This window comes from Heptranchias perlo, chromosome 31 (genome assembly GCF_035084215.1).
Source record: "Heptranchias perlo isolate sHepPer1 chromosome 31, sHepPer1.hap1, whole genome shotgun sequence".
NCBI classification, from domain to species: domain Eukaryota; kingdom Metazoa; phylum Chordata; class Chondrichthyes; order Hexanchiformes; family Hexanchidae; genus Heptranchias; species Heptranchias perlo.
In genome coordinates, this window is record NC_090355.1 from 15,972,309 (window position 1) to 15,991,716 (window position 19,408).

Consider the following 19,408-nt stretch of genomic DNA (forward strand, 5'->3'; position numbering starts at 1 on the left):
GTGTTGCAACTGTTACTTACCACTTGTCAGCCCAAGCCTGGATATTATGCAGCTTCAATGTTAACTCTTTTCAGTTTTCCATACGCAACTGGACAGACATGTGGTACTTCCTCAAAATCAGATGAGAGACATGTCTGAACACTCATGTCTTGTTGCAGCTGTCTCAAGCATGGCATGGGCACAATCTTGCCAGTAGGAAGTTTTATTGACACTAATGCCTTCTTTATATTGCAAAGGCAGGAATGGAAGTGGTTCTGAAATTGTGTCAATTCCTGCTGTTCCAAATTTGCCCTATTTATGTATTTATTTGGCAGAGCTAATTCAGCACCAAAGGAACAATTATGCACATGGCTCTTTTATTCTGGCTGAGTCTTCGCCTTCGGTCAGGGGAAGACCTGTACAGGTCAGTAATGACAAAAGCGTAATGTTAGCCAGTTCAGTACAGATCAGTGGCTCAACTAGTTTGTAGCCAGCATCAAGGTGGTGCTGTGCTAAAGCAAGTGCTGCTGCCAATAACCATTTACATTTGCCACTGCCAGTACTTGCCCACCAGAGGGACTCATGGCAAAGATCTTCCGAGGAAGGTTTCAGTACCACTGATGCACTGGTGCGGGGTAATCTATGTTGCCAGTTGCCTGCAAGGGTGGAGTGGTTGTCAGAGCCAACCCTGCAAAACAAAACAGGAAGTCACTGTATTGCATCCAGAAAATAATAGTCTCAGGCAAATGTGAGATAAGGATGGAGATCATCAAAAATGGTTTGTAAAGGGTGGAGAATTTTTTCTTGAATTAGCTAAGATAATTTACTCTTGTTTGTCGGAATTCAGAATCTTTTCTTCCAATTTTCTTCCCTCTTCTCTTGAGCCAATTACTCTTGTTGGCTTATGGTTCAAGGGGGCTGATAGTCATCCTGAACTTTGCCCAAGACGCCGCTCTGAACAGCATTATGACAATAATGACAGCTTACATTTATATAGTATCTTTCATGTAAAAATGTCCCATGGTACTACACCGATAGGTGTAAAGGAAAAAAAATGAGAGATAAAGACCTTTACAACCAAACAAGCCCTTCCTCTGAAGTTGCCCACTCACATCAGCTAAATGATTCCTGTAGAGGGGACAACCAAAATGGTAGAAATGAAAGTGATGTAGATAACTTTGTGACAACAAATGAAAACATTAAGAATAATAAATAATAATTGGATTTATATGACACATGATAATTATGGATGAGAAAGGCCATTCGGTCATTTCAGTTCATCCATCCAGAGAGATTCTAATGCTCACTGCCCAAACCCTCACCCCCATTATAGCATCAAATTGTTTCTTAAATTGCCTCCAATGATCATTCAGGAAGTTTATTCCACTCATTGATCACTTTTTGTGTGACGGTGAATTTCCGAACCTCAGTCCTAAAATTACCTTTACACACAATGAAACATCTAAAAGCACTTCCCACAATTAATTACTTCCGAAATGCAGTGACTGTTGACATGTAAGCAAACAAGTGACACTCTTCTACTGCTGGGCGCCTGACCATATTATTGAGGCAATTTGTCAGGACTCAAGTCTTTTTCATACCATAACATGAAGGTAAGCACCTGCCGAAGGCACACTAGATTGAACAGTCCTACCTGGAATATTCCAAAGCTCATTTCACACTCTGCAAACCTTGTTAAACATTTACAAATAATATGTGCTTGAACTGTGGGGCTTTTGAGTAAAAATAGGGTTATAACCTTACTCCCTTTGGCAGTGTAATAAAGAGTGATATGCTGATCATGCTCACAACTTCACTCTCATCAGTTTTTGAATACTTCTGCTGTATTTAAGGATTTACACCATAATTAAACCTGGCAAGTTTCTCCAAAGAAAAGAAGAAAGACGTGCATTTATTTGGCGCCTTTCACGACCTCAGGACGTCCCTCAGCGCTTTACAGCCACTGAAGTGTAATCACTGTTGTAATGTAGGAAACACGGCAACCAATTTGTACAAAGCAAGGTCCCACAAGCAGCTATGTGATAATGAACAGATAATCTGTTTTTAGGTGTTGGTTGAGGGATAAATTTTGGTCAGTTCACTGGGGAGAACTCCCCTGCTCTACATCAAAATAATGCCATGGGAGAGGGCAGACGGGGCCTTGGTTTAACGTCTCATCCAAAAGACGGCACCTCTGGACAGTGCAGCAGTCCCTCAGCACTGCACTGGAGTATCAGCCTGGATTATGTGCTCACGTCTCTGGAGTGGGACTTGAACCCACAACCTTCTGACTCAGAGATAAGAGTGCTACCACTGAGCTACGGCTGATAAAGCAGAAGTGTGTGCAAGGGGGGAAAATCTCAGAGCATGGTTCAATCAAGGCCTCAAATGGTCATGTTCATGGAACAAAATTCTGTCACATTAAGGTTCACTGTTGCTAACCAGCCACATCAAATTCTCAACTGCCATCCCCTTATCTCTTTTAGGACTGGATATCCTGTGAAACTTCTAAGCACACACTTTTTAAAAATCATATAGGGATTGAATTTCTGTGTGGTGAGTTGCATCACTTTTATACCAAAAGAAGATTGGTGCCATCAGTAGTCTAGAGTTTCCTGGGTCAGCTCATTTGCATACTCATTGGAGTAGTGACTACCATGTAAAACAGATGTAATTTGTTGGAGTGTATGGAAATTAGAGCGTAACCTGTAAAATGGCAATTCTGCCTCAACACTTCAGCAGCAGACTGGGGGACAAGCAGGTAATGATGAACCTCTGACGTGCTTCTCACATTTCCTGTAATCTTCCCAGTGGAACTGGTCACCTTTCTCTCTGCAGGTTTTGTGAAGCCCATTTTTCTTATTTCACTTCTGATTGTTTTGTTGATCCATCCAGGACCATGTTTTTTTCTGAGTCTACCACTTCTAATCTTAGCTTCTATTTGCCCTTCATGTGTCTCAGTGGGCTTTTGACAGTATCCCATTTGTCCTCAACTGAGGTGTTAATAAACAATCTCCCCAGTTAATCAGTTTTAGCTCTTCCTTTCTAGTGGGCCTTTTTGAAATTGTATTCAATCACAGCGGTTTGTTCCAAAAGTTAATACGTTACACATCGCGTGCACACATTGCTGAATTCCTGTTGGTTATTCACTGCAGGTCACAGATCCATTTAATTTTTTTTCAGTTGAAAGTATCCATGTGGGCCCATTGTATTCCTTAGTTGTGAAATACTGCCATCTTCTGGCTGGATGCAAAGATTGTCCTAAAAATTGTGGGCAAATTACACAGTCTTTGAATCATTAACTGAGAGAGAGATAAGCCTAATAGTGAAGAGAAAGTGTGGTTGAGTAACCATGCATCTATATGTCTCTTTAGATCTCTGTCCGAATGTGAATTCACCCAGATTTTCTAAGGTGGTTGGTCATTATGTGATTGGGCCATTGTGAAACAATTGCATCACTCACGCACCTATCATTTATACTTTCAAAATTCTAAGACGTTATCAAGTCTGGATATGAAATTGGCTCACAATCAGAGTTGAAAGTTTGCAATCAGAATTGGTCTTCATGGGGAAACATGTATCTACAAGTACTCTCAGTATACCGCAGGTGGTTTCAGAATGTAACATGCATTTGAGGCAGTGATAGGTAGTCTAGTACTGCTGTGGCTCTCGTTTATTCCTGCCCAGGAGGGGGAAAAAAGTACATTCCATTGTTAATGGAGGGGAATTGCAGAAACTAAGAAATTTACAAGATATGGAAGGGCAAAAAGTATGTTTGACCTATGAATAAGTGGGATTAGATCATCTTTGGGAAGCCGAGTTATATTAACTTTGGAATATATGAATGCCAGACATCATTAAGACAGCACACTTCCACTGCTGCAATATTGCCCACCTTCACTTCATCATGCTGAAATTTGATAAATATGGTGTTAAGCTAAGACTCGACTTCTCAAATACCCCAGCTTCATTAGCTCCTGTCTACACAAACTTAAACTTGTCAAAAACTCCCCCCCGCCCTGCAGCCTGTGTCCTGTCCAACATTATGTCCAATTCACCCACCACCCCTGTTCTCTACTAGGTACTTAAGCACCAAATTCAGAATCCGAGTCCTTGTTTACAGGTCTCTTCATGGCCTCATCCCACCATACCTCTGAACCCTTCTCCACACCTACTTCCCAGCCTACACCCGATGGTCTTCTAAGTCTGACTAGCTGTGCATCCCCTCCTTTTGGCATTTATCATTTAGTGGCAGAGCTTTCAGCTGTCTGAGTCCTAATCTCAGAACTCCCTTCCCAAACCTTTCAGCTATGCTTCTTCCCTCCCAACTTTTCTGACTGTGCTTTCAGTCAACTGTCCTAATTCTTCTTCTAACACTCAGGCGTACAAGGTGCTATGCAAATGCAAGTTGTTGTTGAGAGTATAATATTCTAAGATCAAAAATGTATTTAACCAATAAATAAGACAAAGTGAGCTTCTTAATCCCTGTTCAAATTTATAACAGCTCAACAACTTATCAAGCATAAAGATCATGATCACCAGTAACTACAATTACTAACGTAACTACAGTCACTGCACTCCAAAAAGAAATTAATTGTGTGAAAATGTTTTGAGAAGTTTTGGCATGATAAGGTTCTAAATAAATAAAAATATCTTCACCTATCCGATTGCTTCATAATCCAAAATACACTCTTTATTAAAATTTGCAAATTACAGTTGTTGTCCCAGAATACCCGGACAATAGGTAGTAATCCAAACCTTTGGAGGGTTTGTGGTGTTGCTTCAGATTGTGATTTTGTTTCCTTCTATTGATAACAACGATTAATAGTCAGCAAAACCTCAAACCCTTTGATAGGATCCTTTTCACTGCTATTTCTTCATTTTTCTTGCCATAGGCACATTAAATCATCTAAAACAAGGCTCATTTTGATGCAATGACACTGCCTGTAGGCAGCTTCAATTCTAGTATTTAACAGAAGTGTCACCAGTTTGACAGTAACCAGATTATAGTTATAATTTGCTTTGGAAAAGAACATGAGCACAAATATTCCATGCGCTACTGCTCAGAGTACAAAAGTATGCAGTAAAATATTTCCATATCCAGGACAAATATAGCCTCATCTCCCTGGTCTATTAGCTGAAGTAATGCAAGTGCAGTGGCATATTTTGTTTCCCATATTCCACAACATACATTAACAAGGATAATGTTCCTTTGAATCCTGTACGCCTTTGAAGGTTGTCTTGCTATAACCCAAGAAGTTTAAGGATCTTGATGAATAACTCCTCACCCAACAACCTGAGTAGCAGATAGTGGTAACTATAACACTGTGTACTGATGTATGTTGTTACTTCACACTAACAGTCAATGTCTCCTTCATCTACATGCCTCTCAGAATTCTTCAGGATAATTGCTATTTCTTCTTCCTTTTCAGAAGAAACAAACAGTAAAATGTCTTCAGCTTTAGTTTGCATTTTTGTATATTATTATGCTTTTCTGTAAGTTATTATCTCCGAGCTTCCTCTGGAGGCATCAAAGCCAACCTCAAGAGGGGGTTTTGCTGTTGCTGCCTCTGGAGGCAATGTACCAGCTACTGCCAGTGACATTTGCTATTAGCTCCCTGATTTATTTTGACTGTGGATGGGGTATGTTCTCTGACCTGCAAGGTGATTTTCCCAGCAATGGTCTGTGGCCAGAGTGATAAAGTCAAACATCTAACTGCTGCATGAGGAAGATGACATTTCCGCAGCTGTTCTGGTATTGTTCAACCAGCCCACAGTGTAATCTGGGCAAATACAGCACAATAGGAACCAGAAACCAGATTAAGTCACAAAGTGATTGCAGAACTGCTTTTTATGCTGTAGGTTTCGCCACAATTTATGGGAAATGCGTTCCTGTATCTCTTTTGATTTAAAAATCTTCCAAAGTTTTTGTTATGGTTGTGTGCAACAGAATTAATTTAAAGAAATAACAAGAACACAGAATGAACCTTAAATCACACACGCAGTGTTAACCTTAAGTCACATCAGTGGCTGAACCCATTAAACAAGTCCTTAAATCTCCAGGAAGATGGCTGTGTTTGTGGAGGAAGATCGTGAGAGCAGATTGTGGTTCTGTTGGTGTCTCACGTGATCGCCTCCGTTATTTTGGGAATTGAAAAATATTTGGTACCCTTGTACAATAGAAACCGGGAAGGGGCAGCGAGAACAGCAAAGGAACTATTGTGTTGTCAATGATTCCTGAAGTGCAAGTAAACTGGTTAATACCCTGGGTAATTCACAATAAAAGGCTTGATTATTTGATGCCAATTTATTGACTGAGATTGAACAAATCTTGTTAACTCTAAGCTATACTTTGTAAATAGCAATTTTGTTTCAGATTGCAATTCAAGGGTGTTATCTTTGAAAAGTAATGTTCGATAACCTGTTCTTTTGTTTGCAGAGAAAAGATTGTGCAATTTTATCATAATTACGTGAGGTGCATATGTAAACAAATGAAGAATGGTTGTTCAAGCATGTTTTCATGAGGACATTGTCAATTTATCACTTCATTTATATGATGGAATCATTTTGAGTACATGGCCACCACTATTCACTCATTTTGGTTTGAAAATGGAAACTAATGGGTGGAAAATCATAACTGCGTGCCCACGACTTCCCAAGATGTGTGTGTTTCCTGCAAGCGCTGCTTCCTGCTGAGATTGCTGCATCTTGGGATCAAAGTATATTTGAAATGGATCAATAGACTAAATGTACCATTAATAGAGTAATGAAAGAGCGAGAGTGATCTACTGAAGGATACCAAAGTGATAAACTAAAGGATACAATTCTAAAGGGGGTACAGGAACAGAGAGACCTGGGGGTATATGTGCACAAATCATTGAAGGTGGCAGGGCAGGTTGAGAAAACAGTTAAAAAAGCATATGGGATCCTGGGCTTTATAAATAGAGGCATAACAACTCTCCCTGCCCCCTGACCTACAATCAGTGTTAGGATCTCATGGAATTCTCTGTCAATAAGGTTCAGACCATTCATTCAGCAGCCTCTGCTGTTTCCCTCCCCGCCCCCCATTCCCAGCAAACCAAATCTCCCCCATGCTCCCCCCTGCCCTAGCCCCGATCTTGCTTCTTTCTCTATTTTCTCCCCTTTGTCATGCTCTTTCCGAACTCATTTTGTCCAGGAGACCCACCTCCTGCTCTCTTGATCGCATTCCCACTAAACTGCTGAACAACAAACTTCCCTTACTGGCTGCCTTGTGAGCAAACATTGTAATTGGTTCCCTCTCAAGTATTGCCCTCCTCAATTTCAAAACCACCATCATCGCCCCGCTCAAAAAACCCACCCTCTGTAAACTGCTGCCCCATCTCCAAGCTCCCTTTTCTCTCCAGTCTTTGAATGTGTTGTCGCCTCACAAATCTGTGCCCGTCTCTCCTACAACTCCATGTTTGAATCTCTCCAATCAGCTTTCTACCGCTACCACTGCAATGAAACGGTCCTAACCAAAGCACAAATGGCTTCCTCTGTGACTGTAACCATGGTGCATTATCCCCCCAAGTCTTCTCTGCAGACTTTGACATGGTCAAACACACCATCCTCCTCCAACACCTCGCCTCCATTGCCCAGCTCAATTGATTCCACTCTTACCTATCTGATTGTAGTCAGAGCATCTACAACAATGTCTTCTCTTTGTGGCCCTGCACCATTCTCTGATGTCCTCCAAGGATCTATCCTTGGCCCCCTCCTCTTCTTCTACATGTGGCCTCTTGGTGACATCATTTGCAGACCAGGAGTCAACTTCCACATGTACGCTGACAGACACCCAGCTCAACCTGTCTACTGCTTATGTGTGGTTAGATTGTTTGTCTGACATCCAGTCTTGCATGAGCTACAGATTCCTCTAGTTAAACATTGGGAAGATCAAAACCGTCGTCTTCAGCCCCCATCACAAACTCCACAACCTCACTACTGCTTCCATCCACCTTCCCAATCTTGAAAGACTGTTCGCAACCTCAATATCCTACTTGACCTCAAGCTGAGCATCTGACTCCATATTTTCTCCATCACGAAGATCGCCTACTTCGACTTTGCAACATTGCCTGCCTCAGCCCATTTGTTGATGAAACCCTCATCAATGCCTCTGTAACCTCCAGAAATGACTATTCCAATGCTTTCCTGGTTGGCCTCCCATCCTCCATGCTCTGTAAACTTTAGCTCACCCAAGACTCTGCTATCCCTACCCTACCCTATTCTATTCCACACCAAGTCCCACTCACCCATGTCTCCTGTCCTTGCTGACCTACATTGGCTCCCAGTTCCTCAATGCCTCCAATTTAAAATTCTCATCCTTATCTTTAAATCCCTTCAGGGCCTCAACCCTCCCTTGCTCTGTACCTTCTTCCAGCTGTAAACCCTCCCCCACACACCACCACCAGAACTCTCCATCCTCTGACTCTGGCCTGTTGTGATTCCCTCCTCCCTTTGCCCTGCCATTGGTGGCGATGCCTTCAATCGTCTAGTTCCTACACTCTAGAACTACCCTTCCATCTCTGCACCTCTTTCTCCTCCTTTCAGACACTCCTAAAAACCAACCTCATTGTCACCTTAACGTCTCCTTCCTTGGTCCGGCATCCATTTTTGTTTGATTGGGCCTCTGAGAAGATCCTTGGGATGTTTTTCTTTATGAAAGGTGCTATATAATTGCAAGTTGTTGTTGTTAACCGATTTTATGCTATTCCTCAGCTCAATACAAATGAATTCTATTTGGACGACACCTCTATTTAAATCCTTATGCTCGAGGGCTACAATATAGTGTCTAATAATATCTCCCATTCTTCCTTCCCTCCTGAAAGTTTTATACCCAGAAATATTTAATTGAAAATCTGCAATCACGCTTCAGTTACTGCTGGAACGTCATGATTTTACATTTCAATCAGCAACTCTATTCCCCCAATTTTGTTTCTTACAGATTGTGCATAAATATGCACATATGTTAGTTTGGATTGCCTTAGTTTGTTAATTTCTCCTTTTTTCACCTCCCTCCACTCTTTTCTTCCTGCTTAATCTCTTTTTCAGCCTTTCTACTTCTTTATTCCCTGTATTCCTAAAACTTACTTTCCCTTCTGACTTCTCTCTGATGTGGAGATGCCGGTGATGGACTGGGGTTGACAATTGTAAACAATTTTACAACACCAAGTTATAGTCCAGCAATTTTATTTTAAATTCACAAGCTTGTGAATTTAAAATAAAATTGCTGGACTATAACTTGGTGTTGTAAAATTGTTTACAACAGACTTCTCTCTTGCCCTTGCTGTTCCTCTCTCACCCAGCCCCCCGCCATATTAGTTAAAACCCTGCCACGGGTACTGGTCCCAATTCTCTCACAAATAATGCAGGTCTCCTCATTGCAATAAACGTTAAAAGAAAACAAACTACCCTCAGTCCTAAAACTGATTTAAAAAAATAATAATAGCGTTTTTGCATTGAGGTGGAAACTTGCCACTTGTTGCAGTCAGTGAGTGATTCTGCATCAGCTCGTGCCGTCCAAGGGAGTTTGGCCCCACCCCCTTTTCGTCACGGCCGGCTCTGTCACGTGACGCGGAGCAGCAGTCAGCTGAGGCGCTCGAGCCGAGCGGAACGAGGCGAAATGGCGAGTCAGTCGCAGGGGATCCAGCAGCTGCTGCAGGCCGAGAAACGGGCCGCCGAGAAAGTGGCCGAAGCCCGGAAGAGTGAGTGTCTCCCCCAGCCTACCTAACACAGGGCCTTTGCCTTTGGCGGTGGCGGCGGCGGCCTTTGGGTCTCGGAGTTTACCGCCGGCGGCCTTTGGGGCTCCGGTCGCTGCCGAAGGTTTTTAACCGAGGGGCCGAGTCCGGTTGAGGAGAGCGGCTGGGTCCTCGGATACTGTTAGTCGGTGATGGTCGGTATATGAGCGTCCGGGGTGGGGGTGGCGGCGGCTCCCCTCGCCCGGAATGAGCCGGCTCCCCTCGCATCACCTGACAGATTGAGTGTTGAAGTAACTGGCCGTTTACGGTGCACCACATGTAATGACCCAGTTCTGCATTTTGTGGGATTTTGTGGCTATATTTGTTTAAAATGTAAATAGTTAACACAACTTTTCGTTAAGTTTGTGATTGTTTTAAAGTTCACTCAGTTGCCATACCAAGTTTTATTTTTCTCTTCACTTTTCTCCCCTTCACTGAAGCTCTTGTTCCTTGCTGGGGTATTGCAGACTGCACTTAATATACTTAATTTAGTTTTGTTTAAGACTAAATTCCCACCCGTTCTGATTATATTAGTTCAAATTATTTGATGATTCAGATGTTTTTAGTGCATGAATGTTTTTTGACTTAATTAATCCATGGTTGCTAGTTACCCTCTGATATTTCCTATAAGAACATATGAAATAGGAGTCGGCCACACGGCCCCTGGAGCCTGCTTAATAAGACCATGGCTGATCTTTGACTTCAACTCCACTTTCCCACCTGATCTCCTTCTCCTCCTCTCCCCCCCCCCCCCCCCCCTTGATTTCCTTTAGAATTCAAAAATCTATCGATCTCAGTCTTGAATATACTCAATGACTGAGCATTCATTGCACTCTGGGGTAGAGAGTTCCAAATAGTCATGACCCTCTGAATGAAGAAATTCCTTTAGTCCTCAATGGCTGACCCCTTATCTTGAGACTATGACTCTCCAGCCAGGGGAAACATCCTCTCAGCATCTACTTTGTCAAGCCCTCTTAGAATCTTGCATGTTTGAATGAGATCACCTCTCATTCTTTTAAACTCCAGAGAATATAGGTCCATTCTACTCAATCTCTCCTCATAGGATAACCCTCTCATCCCAGGAATCAATCTAGTGAACCTTTGCACTGCATCTAAGGCAAGTATATCCTCCCTTAGGTGAGGAGACCAAAACTGTACCCAATGCTCCAGGTGTGGCCTCACTAAAGCCCTGTACAATTGCAGCAAGACTTCCTTACTCTTGTACTCCACCCCCTTGCAATAAAAGCCTTCCTAATTGCTTGCTGTACCTGCATGTTAACTTTGTGTTTTGTGTACAAGGACACCCAAATCCCTCTGAACACCAACATTCAATAGTTTCTCACCATTTAAAAAAATATTCTTTTTCTATTCTTCCTACCAAAGTGAATAACCTCACATTTCCCCACATGATACTCTATCTGCCACCTTCTTGCCCACTCACTTAACCTGTCTATATCCCTTTGTAGACTCTGTGCCCTCCTCACAACTTACTTTCCCACCTAGCTTTGTATTGTCAGCAAATTTGGATACATCACACTCGATCCCTTCATCCAAGTCATTAATATAGATTAATTAATTAAGTGACTTTTTTTGTGAGAGCCTGAACAGCGATTGTCCGTGGGCTATTGATCATAGGGACATCACAGCTGATTTCCTAGACAGGGAAAGGCAGATGAACTGGAATGATCTTTTCTGGTCCAGTACTTTCTGATGAGCTTGATTCTATTCTCACCCACTGTAACACAACTACACTTACAACAGGAGTCATTGAGTAATGATTTGGGTTGTGAGCCAGGCTGTAACTCAACATGTATTGGAGATTGATTTGTGATCAATTTGTTATTTGTATTTTTACAAACTTGAGTGAACTTATACTGTTTTTTCCTTTTCAGCATTTTCAACGTTTAATATCTTTTCCCCACTTCCCACTCCATTCTTAGCAGAATTTGCTTTTTACTTCTGAATCAGTTTATATGCTTGTTTTTTTTAAAACTCCCTAAATGTATTTCTTTGAAATATTTCCAGTGCTTGTTTAGTCATCTTGTAAGTGCACAGATTGTGAAGTTCTGCTTTTTCTGGTGTTGCAGCACTTCAAAAATGTGGGAGCTTCTGTGTAAAAGGCTAAAACCATTATGTAATTTTAAAACATTTGTACTTGAATATGCTTGTTATATATTTTTGAAGCTGTAACACTGTCTGCAGATTGAGCTATTCTTTGTAGAAGAATATTGCAATATATACAGAAATTGTTCTGCTTAATGTTATGGAAAGTTGCTTAATTTTTCCATGCTGCATTATATTCAACATAAACTAGTTGCTCTTCAATAAAGATATACAGTTATATGGCAAATATTGGTGAGCAAAGTTAATACAGTATATGTTGGCAGTAACTTGTTCTGATCTTAAGTTCTAGCTGTTTTTTCCTTTGGAGTGTCAGCTATGGTAGGTCACTTGTGACATGAGTGGGTGTATGTTCACTCCATGTCTTGTGATTTTTAATAAATTTATACTATAGCAACATTTCTTACAATGGATGTGTATCTGAGTTCACCGAGGCATTACATTTCATATTAATCTGACGACCAACAGGCCCAAACCTGTCTGTTAATTTTCAAGATTGATAAATGCACTTCGGAAGCAAAATTGGGTATCAGCGCATTTTTTGTAGCTTATGTGCACATACAGTAGCTCAAAATCTGCCTATAAGTTCTATTTTTAAACTTTTTTCTCGTGATGAATTTTTTAGTTCTTATTTGTTTTAAAAACTAATGGTCTCCTTAAAATTTTCCTCAATTGCAGGAAAGAACCGCAGATTGAAGCAAGCAAAGGAGGAAGCTCAGGCTGAGATTGAGCAGTACCGTCTACAGAGAGAAAAGGAATTTAAAGCAAAGGAAAATGCTGTATGTAGTAAAAGTGCACTGCGTAGATTTTAGTGTAAACTATAAAGATTGTTGCAGGTCGGGCTCAAAGCTACAAATCCTTGAACATCTAATACTTCAATGAATTGGAGTTCCTTTGCAATATGGTTTTTAAATGCCTCAGTATTCTCCTTGTTAATTATAATGAGGTTTTATGAAATTGGGAGTTTGCTGGTTGAGTGCCACTGATTGAGAAGGCAGACTGTTGAGCTTCAGTTAATGATTGCTTTCAACTGACCGTTTGTGGAAGTTCAGAGTTAATTGAACTGTCTTGGTGTGAAACTGAAATATGTGGTGCTCAGGGCTGTGATTCTGCTTCCAGTGCATTGCAGGCTTCATCCAGGTGCAATTGCTTAATGAACGGAGGGATTGGTTTCTGTTTGTTCTTGATTTATGCAGTATAGTGATTCGGTGGCTGATAAAACGAAGATCTGAGGACTAGTTAGTAATTTCCTCATTGCCTTTAATTATTATATAACAAATGAGATTTTCATAAGTCGTTCTTGGAATTACGTATTGAAATACCTACTTGTGCTAAAATTAAAAGCTTGGAGGTGAAACCTTTTCTGAAAGATGGGAAAAAATTAGGCAGAAATCCAGGCATTGAATACCTCATTGAGTGAACATGCTGATGAAGGGGAAGTGGACATTTACATTTCACTCTCTAAATGTTTCCATTGGGTCAATTCTAATTCCCATTTACGAAGCCTTTTCTGAGTTAAATTATCTCAGCCAGGGCAGAGGTGGGACACGCTGTCCCTGAGTTGGTAGGGAGAAGTTTAGTTGGAGTCTCACTCCTGATCTCAATCCAATAATTTCCATTGTTGGCATGTACACTTCAGTGGAACTTGAAGATATAGATTGGAGTTAGCTTTCTGAAATGCACTTCACTTTTCACTCCACCCTGACATATGAAGAATGGCCACTTGAGTGAGTTACTGGAGGCTGTTGGCACCATGTCATGATAACCCTGCATGGGTGGTGTCAAAAGTGGTGGAGGAAACCTGTAACATTGGCACTGTTTACAGTAACATTGCAATCTATTTTAAGCTGAGTACAGGATTAGAGCAAAAATTTAAAATCCTTGAGATGCTGAATATACATTGCAAGAGCAAGAAAACAGAAATCAAATAGATGAGTGGCAAAAGATGGACTTTTTTACATCGGGTAATGGAGTGCTTGCAAAGTGGAAACTGGGATTCCTCCCTCCCCCGGTTAGGAGTAACCATTCAATGTTAAGGATGGTCTGTTTGATGCTTAAGTTTTGGATAATGTCAATTTAACAGACGAGCAGTCCAAAGAGTAACTTGACATCTCCACACACACATGCAGCTCCATTAATAGCTTGGATTTAGAAATGAGGTGGGAATGGAATGCCAATTGAATTTGACAGAAGAAGGATTCATTATGACTCATTTAAAGAAAACTGTTAGATCTGTAACCAGATGTGACTGGTTCTGCATTGCATGCCATTCCTGTCACCAAGTCCTGTTCCTGGATTGTCAATGGTCTGTAACCAGATGTGACTGGTTCTGCATTGCATGCCATTCCTGTCACCAAGTCCTGTTCCTGGATTGTCAATGGTATCATGGTAGTTATTCAACATGATCCAATGAGTCTTCGAGCACCTCCTATTGTCAAAGAATTTCCAGCTTTCTTAATGTTTTTCAGAGTTCAAACCTGTACTCTGTTACCGATGAATATTTAATGAATGGTATTGCTACTTGAATGTTGTTTACAACTCTGGGGAAAGGGGTTAAATAAGGGTACTTATGGAATTGAAGACACACTTGACGTTTTTACTTTCTTTTTCAGGCACTTGGCTCACATGGCGATTCAGCAACTGAAATAGATAAAGACACCGAAGAGAAAATTAAGATAATTGGGGCAAACTATGAGCAGCACAAGGAAATAGTCTTGAATAACCTCCTTACCTTGATCTGTGATATAAAACCAGAAATTCATGTAAACTTTCGCATTAATGGTTAGAACTGGAATGTAGTTTTACATTAAACAATACCAAACCACCATAGGGATAACAGTATTTTGTACCATGGTTATGCAAACTCTTATTTGTGCAGCATTTTTACCAAAATAAAACCTGCATCAGATGAATTTGAAAAAAGGGCAGATTGCGTTCCTAATGTTCAAACTATTAAATGTTCCTCCTTTCCACTAGATTTCTCGAGGCAAAACTGAAGGTGCTATAACAGTAATGGTTTTCTATTAAAAATGGGGAAGGGGCGAGGCTAAACCTTTATTAAATGAAAGATAATTGCTGTATATCTACCAAGAAGTACAAAATGTTAATCCCATTTTCCATATAAATGCCCTTAAAAGATTGTATTTTGAAACCTGCATAAAGAGTACATGTTAAACATTGGAAATAACTGAAAAACAAAAGACTATCAAGTACTTAAACATTTTTATACAATATAATATATGGTGAATATTTCCATGCGGATCATTGGAGCTCACAATGTAACAAAGGTATCCTCTGCATTACTGGTGTTCACAGGAATAAAAAGGTGGTCAATGTGCAGAAGTCTCCACTTGACCAATATGGCAAAAAATAATTCTTTCCATGTAGTGATCTGAAGTTTTGCTCCAACAAAAATGTAGGTGAACTGTAGAAGAACTGAGGGAAAAGTAACACGTAATTCTGTGCATTTGAAGTATTTGGGGCTGAAAAGGGATATGCTGGACATTTTCTAAAAACAGTGAATTTATTATTGCTTTGTCAACTGGGTCCAATTTGGAGGTCGACCAAATTGAGACTTTGAGCCTGAAATGGTCTTTAATTGTAAATCATTTAATGGTCCCAGATAAGTTAGTATAAAGGCTCCAGTTGGAACAGACGTGTCTTTGCATACCATTAAAATCCAATTCAAAAATTAGAACTTGGCCTAGTGAATGATTTTCAGAATCAAAGCTGTTTAACAGCTGATAGTTGAAATGATTTTCCAGGTTTGTGTTGATATGTTGATTTAGTATTGTGCAGTACGATGTTATGGCGCACTGGTTCTGAGCAGTTTTATCTTTCCATTTGAACTCCCATCAGCAATGCTTTATGCTGCTTGCTACGTTTGTTTTCTGTAAACTTTTCTTTGTGTTCGGAAAATAACACTGTCTCTCAATGTATCTGTAGCAATAAAACAATCACCATCCTCTCAAATCATTGTGTACACAGATTTGTGTTTTTGTTACACATACATGTCATGGGACTTTAACCACTTTCTTCAAAGTGCTGCATCAGATTGAAAATGTTTGGATATTGTCTGTATTTGATCAGGAAATTAGAATTAATTGGTTTGGTTCTTGTGGCTTGAGTTTTTAATGCATATGATACACGCACATGGTATGTGGAAATTGCAGAGGCTCTGGCCACAATCTTCCAATTCTCCTTAGATATGGGGATTGCAAATGTTACACTCCTGATCAAAAAAGGGGAGGGGGATAAACCAGGCAATTACAGTCCATTCAGCCTAACGTCAGTGGTAGGGGAACTGTGAGACAATCCAGGACAAAATTAATTGGCACTTGGAAAAATATGGGTTAATAAATGAAAGTCAGCATGGATTTGTTGAAGGAAAATCGTGTTTGACTAACGTGATTAAGTTCTTTGATGAAGTAATGGAAAAGGTTGATGAGGGTAGTGCAGTTAATGTGTGTATGGACTTTAAAAAGGCATTTGATAAAGTACCACATAATAGACTTTAGCAAAATTAAAGCCCATGGGATTAAAGGGACAGTGACAGCGTGGATACAAAATTGGCTAAGGAACAGAAGCAGAGAGTCATGGCAAATGGTTGTTTTTCGGACTGGAAGGAAGTATACAGTGGTGGTCCCCAGGGGTCAGTGTTCGGACCACTGCTCTTTTTGATATATTAATGACCTGGACTTGGGTAGAGGGTATAATTTCAAAGTTTGCAGATGACAAAAAACTTGGAAATGTAGTAATGTGGAGGATAGTAACAGACTTAAGAGTACAAAAGCAAGGAAGTTAAGCTAAACCTTTATAAAATACTGTTTAGGCCTCAGCTGAAGTATTGTTCAATTCTGGGCACCACACTTTAGGAAGGATGCCAAGGCCTTAGGGTGCGGAAGAGATTTACAATATTGGTGCCAGGGATGAGGACTTCAGTTATGTGGAGAGACTGGAGAAGCTGGGAAGAGAAGAGGTTAAAGGGAGATTTGATCGAGGTATTCAAAATTATGAATGGTTTTGAGAGTAAATAAGGAGAAACTGTTTCCAGTGGCAGAAGGGTTGGTAACCAGAGGACACAGATTTAAGGTAATTGGCAAAAGAACCAGAGACGACGGGAGGCAAATATATTTTATGCAGCAAGTTGTTGTGATCTGGAATGTACTGCCAGAAAGAGTGGTGGAAGCAGATTTAATACTAACTTTCAAAAGGGAATTAGATAAATATATCAAGGGGGGAAAAAAAATTACAGGGCTGTGGGGCAAGGGAAAGGGACTGATTGGATAGCTCTTTCAAAGAGCTGGCACAGGCATGATGGGCCAAAGGGCCTCCTATGCTGTACCTACTATATGATACACATCCAGTGCATATGTAACAGGTGTTTTTTGCCCTGTTGATCTGTTACTTAACTGCTATTAAATAAAAGTGATCCAGTAAATCTTTGAAAATAGACTTGAGATCTCTAACCCACTGTTACAGCAATATCTAGGCCGGGGGGGTGGGATCTGAAAATCATAACTACTCTACATATTCTCTTTGACTTCAAACAATCAGTATATTTAGATGAGAATGTATGAGTGAGTTTTGCACATGTTGAAATCAGGTTATTTTACTAAAGAACACCTATTCCTTGTTGGACCAGAGTAGTACTTTCCACTGTAACTTTTCAGTGTCAACTCCCCGTCATCAGTTTCGTGGGTGAGGGTCACCATTGACCAGAAGCTGAATTCAACCAGCTATATAATAGCACTGGCGACAGAAGTAGGGCAGAGGCTGTGTGCTCTGTGATGAGTGGCTGACATTCTGATCCCATCAAAGCATATCCGCCATTTACAAGGCTTAAGTCAGAAGTGTCATGGAATACTCACCTGGATGGGTGAAGCTGGAACAATACTCAAGATCATCAATACCATCCAGGATAAAGCAGTTTGCTTAATTGGTGATTCTGTCACTGAATTCCCCTCCACTACTGATGCATTGTGGCTGCGGTATGTAGTATCTACAGAATGTGCTGCAGCAACTCGCCAAGGTTACTTTGAAACCTCCTTCCAGCCCCTCGATCTCTACCACGCAAAAGGATAAGCAGCAAATTTATGCATCATTTCCAAGTTTCAAACCAACTCATACACTGTTGTGATTTGGACATTTATTGCCTTTCCTTCATTGTTACCAGGTCAAAATCCTGCAATCACCCTCTTAACTCCATTGTAGAAGTACCATCACCACAAGGACTGCATGGTTCAAGAAGGTGGCCCATCACCAGCTTTTTGGGGAAACGAGGGATGGACAAAAAAATGTGGCTATGCTAGTATCACCCACATCCAAAAAGCAAATACATTTGAAAATATTTCCTGTTTGTGGGATCTGGCTATGTGCAAATTGGCTGCTGCATTTTCCCATTTAACAGTGACTGTAATCCATTGATTGTAAAGGTCTTTAAGATGTCCTAAAGTTGCGATAAGGTATTTAGATAGATGCACATTATTTTTTGTTCTGTGACCACTGTTGCAAGCATGTGTGTAGGTTGGATGAGAATACAATTTGCTTGTGTGATCCCCCCCCCATAGTCAAATAGTTTGCAGGTGCATACTTTCTAAGGCCTGTGAAAAATGACCAATTGGATTAAGTGGAAAAGGATTGTTAGTGCCCATGGAACCATACCACAACATGTCGTAAAGAATCTGCAGTGGAGGTGGGAAAGGGAGAGAAAATTGGTAGTCAAAAGATCAAAAGCACGCTTCTGATCCACTGATTCAGAATAAAACCCACTCTACAGTTCCTCAAAGTGCTTTCACACCAGTTTCAGAAAAGCATTTCCTAATACATCAGTGTGACATTTCCTGTCTGCCCTATCTGTCCTAATAGCCTGTCATTGATGGGTTGGGGTGGCTCCACACTCACCCTCTCCCATAGAAGTATGAACATGTGTCAGTATGTATTGTAGCTGCCTGTTGTCTTCCCTGTTTTCAAACCTTGAGCACGTTATAGTACTTAGTGTCTTCCTGAGGGCATTAATGATTTATAAAGACACAGGAGCCAAGCAAAATAAAGTGACAATAACAGCAATCCCATGCATTATCCCTCCAGCACTCCAGCAGGATGATAAGAGCCTTGTCTGGTTAAATGATTTTCAACGACATTATTAACTGAACAACAGTTGGCAACTCCACTTTAGAGCGATAACATGACTTAGACAAAAACATCTCAGATCTGTGTTTACACAAAGCTCATGGAGTAATCCTGGCAACCTCTGGTAAATCCTTACAAAAGCTGACCTTTGGATTGATTTTTTACACACAGCATGGTTTGGAATGAGTAAGGGGGTGGGGTGGAGATCACTGATGTATTGCTGACTGACAGTAATTGGAAGAAGGAAGGATAGAGATGAATTGTACTTGTTGCGACCAAAAAAGACAGATTTGGATTTGTCAGCAAGAGATTAAGTAAGTTTGAATTTTGAACATTTGATGTTGCTTGCTGAATATATTGGCAAATCTCCCAACATAAATCTAGCTAACATCAGCTACAGGGAAAATATCACAGAGCTTGTT

The 19,408-nt window shown here is 40.6% G+C and overlaps 1 protein-coding gene across 1 annotated transcript; it reads left to right on the plus strand.

The window, feature by feature from the left end:
* The first annotated feature begins 9,553 nt into the window (after nucleotides 1-9,553).
* Nucleotides 9,554-15,827, plus strand: atp6v1g1 (ATPase H+ transporting V1 subunit G1). The gene is made up of 3 exons (XM_067969618.1): nucleotides 9,554-9,701; nucleotides 12,534-12,634; nucleotides 14,468-15,827. The coding sequence occupies exons 1-3, from the start codon at nucleotides 9,620-9,622 to the stop codon at nucleotides 14,639-14,641; spliced, it is 357 nt and encodes a 118-aa protein (XP_067825719.1). The 5' UTR covers nucleotides 9,554-9,619; the 3' UTR covers nucleotides 14,642-15,827.
* The last annotated feature ends 3,581 nt before the right edge of the window (nucleotides 15,828-19,408 follow it).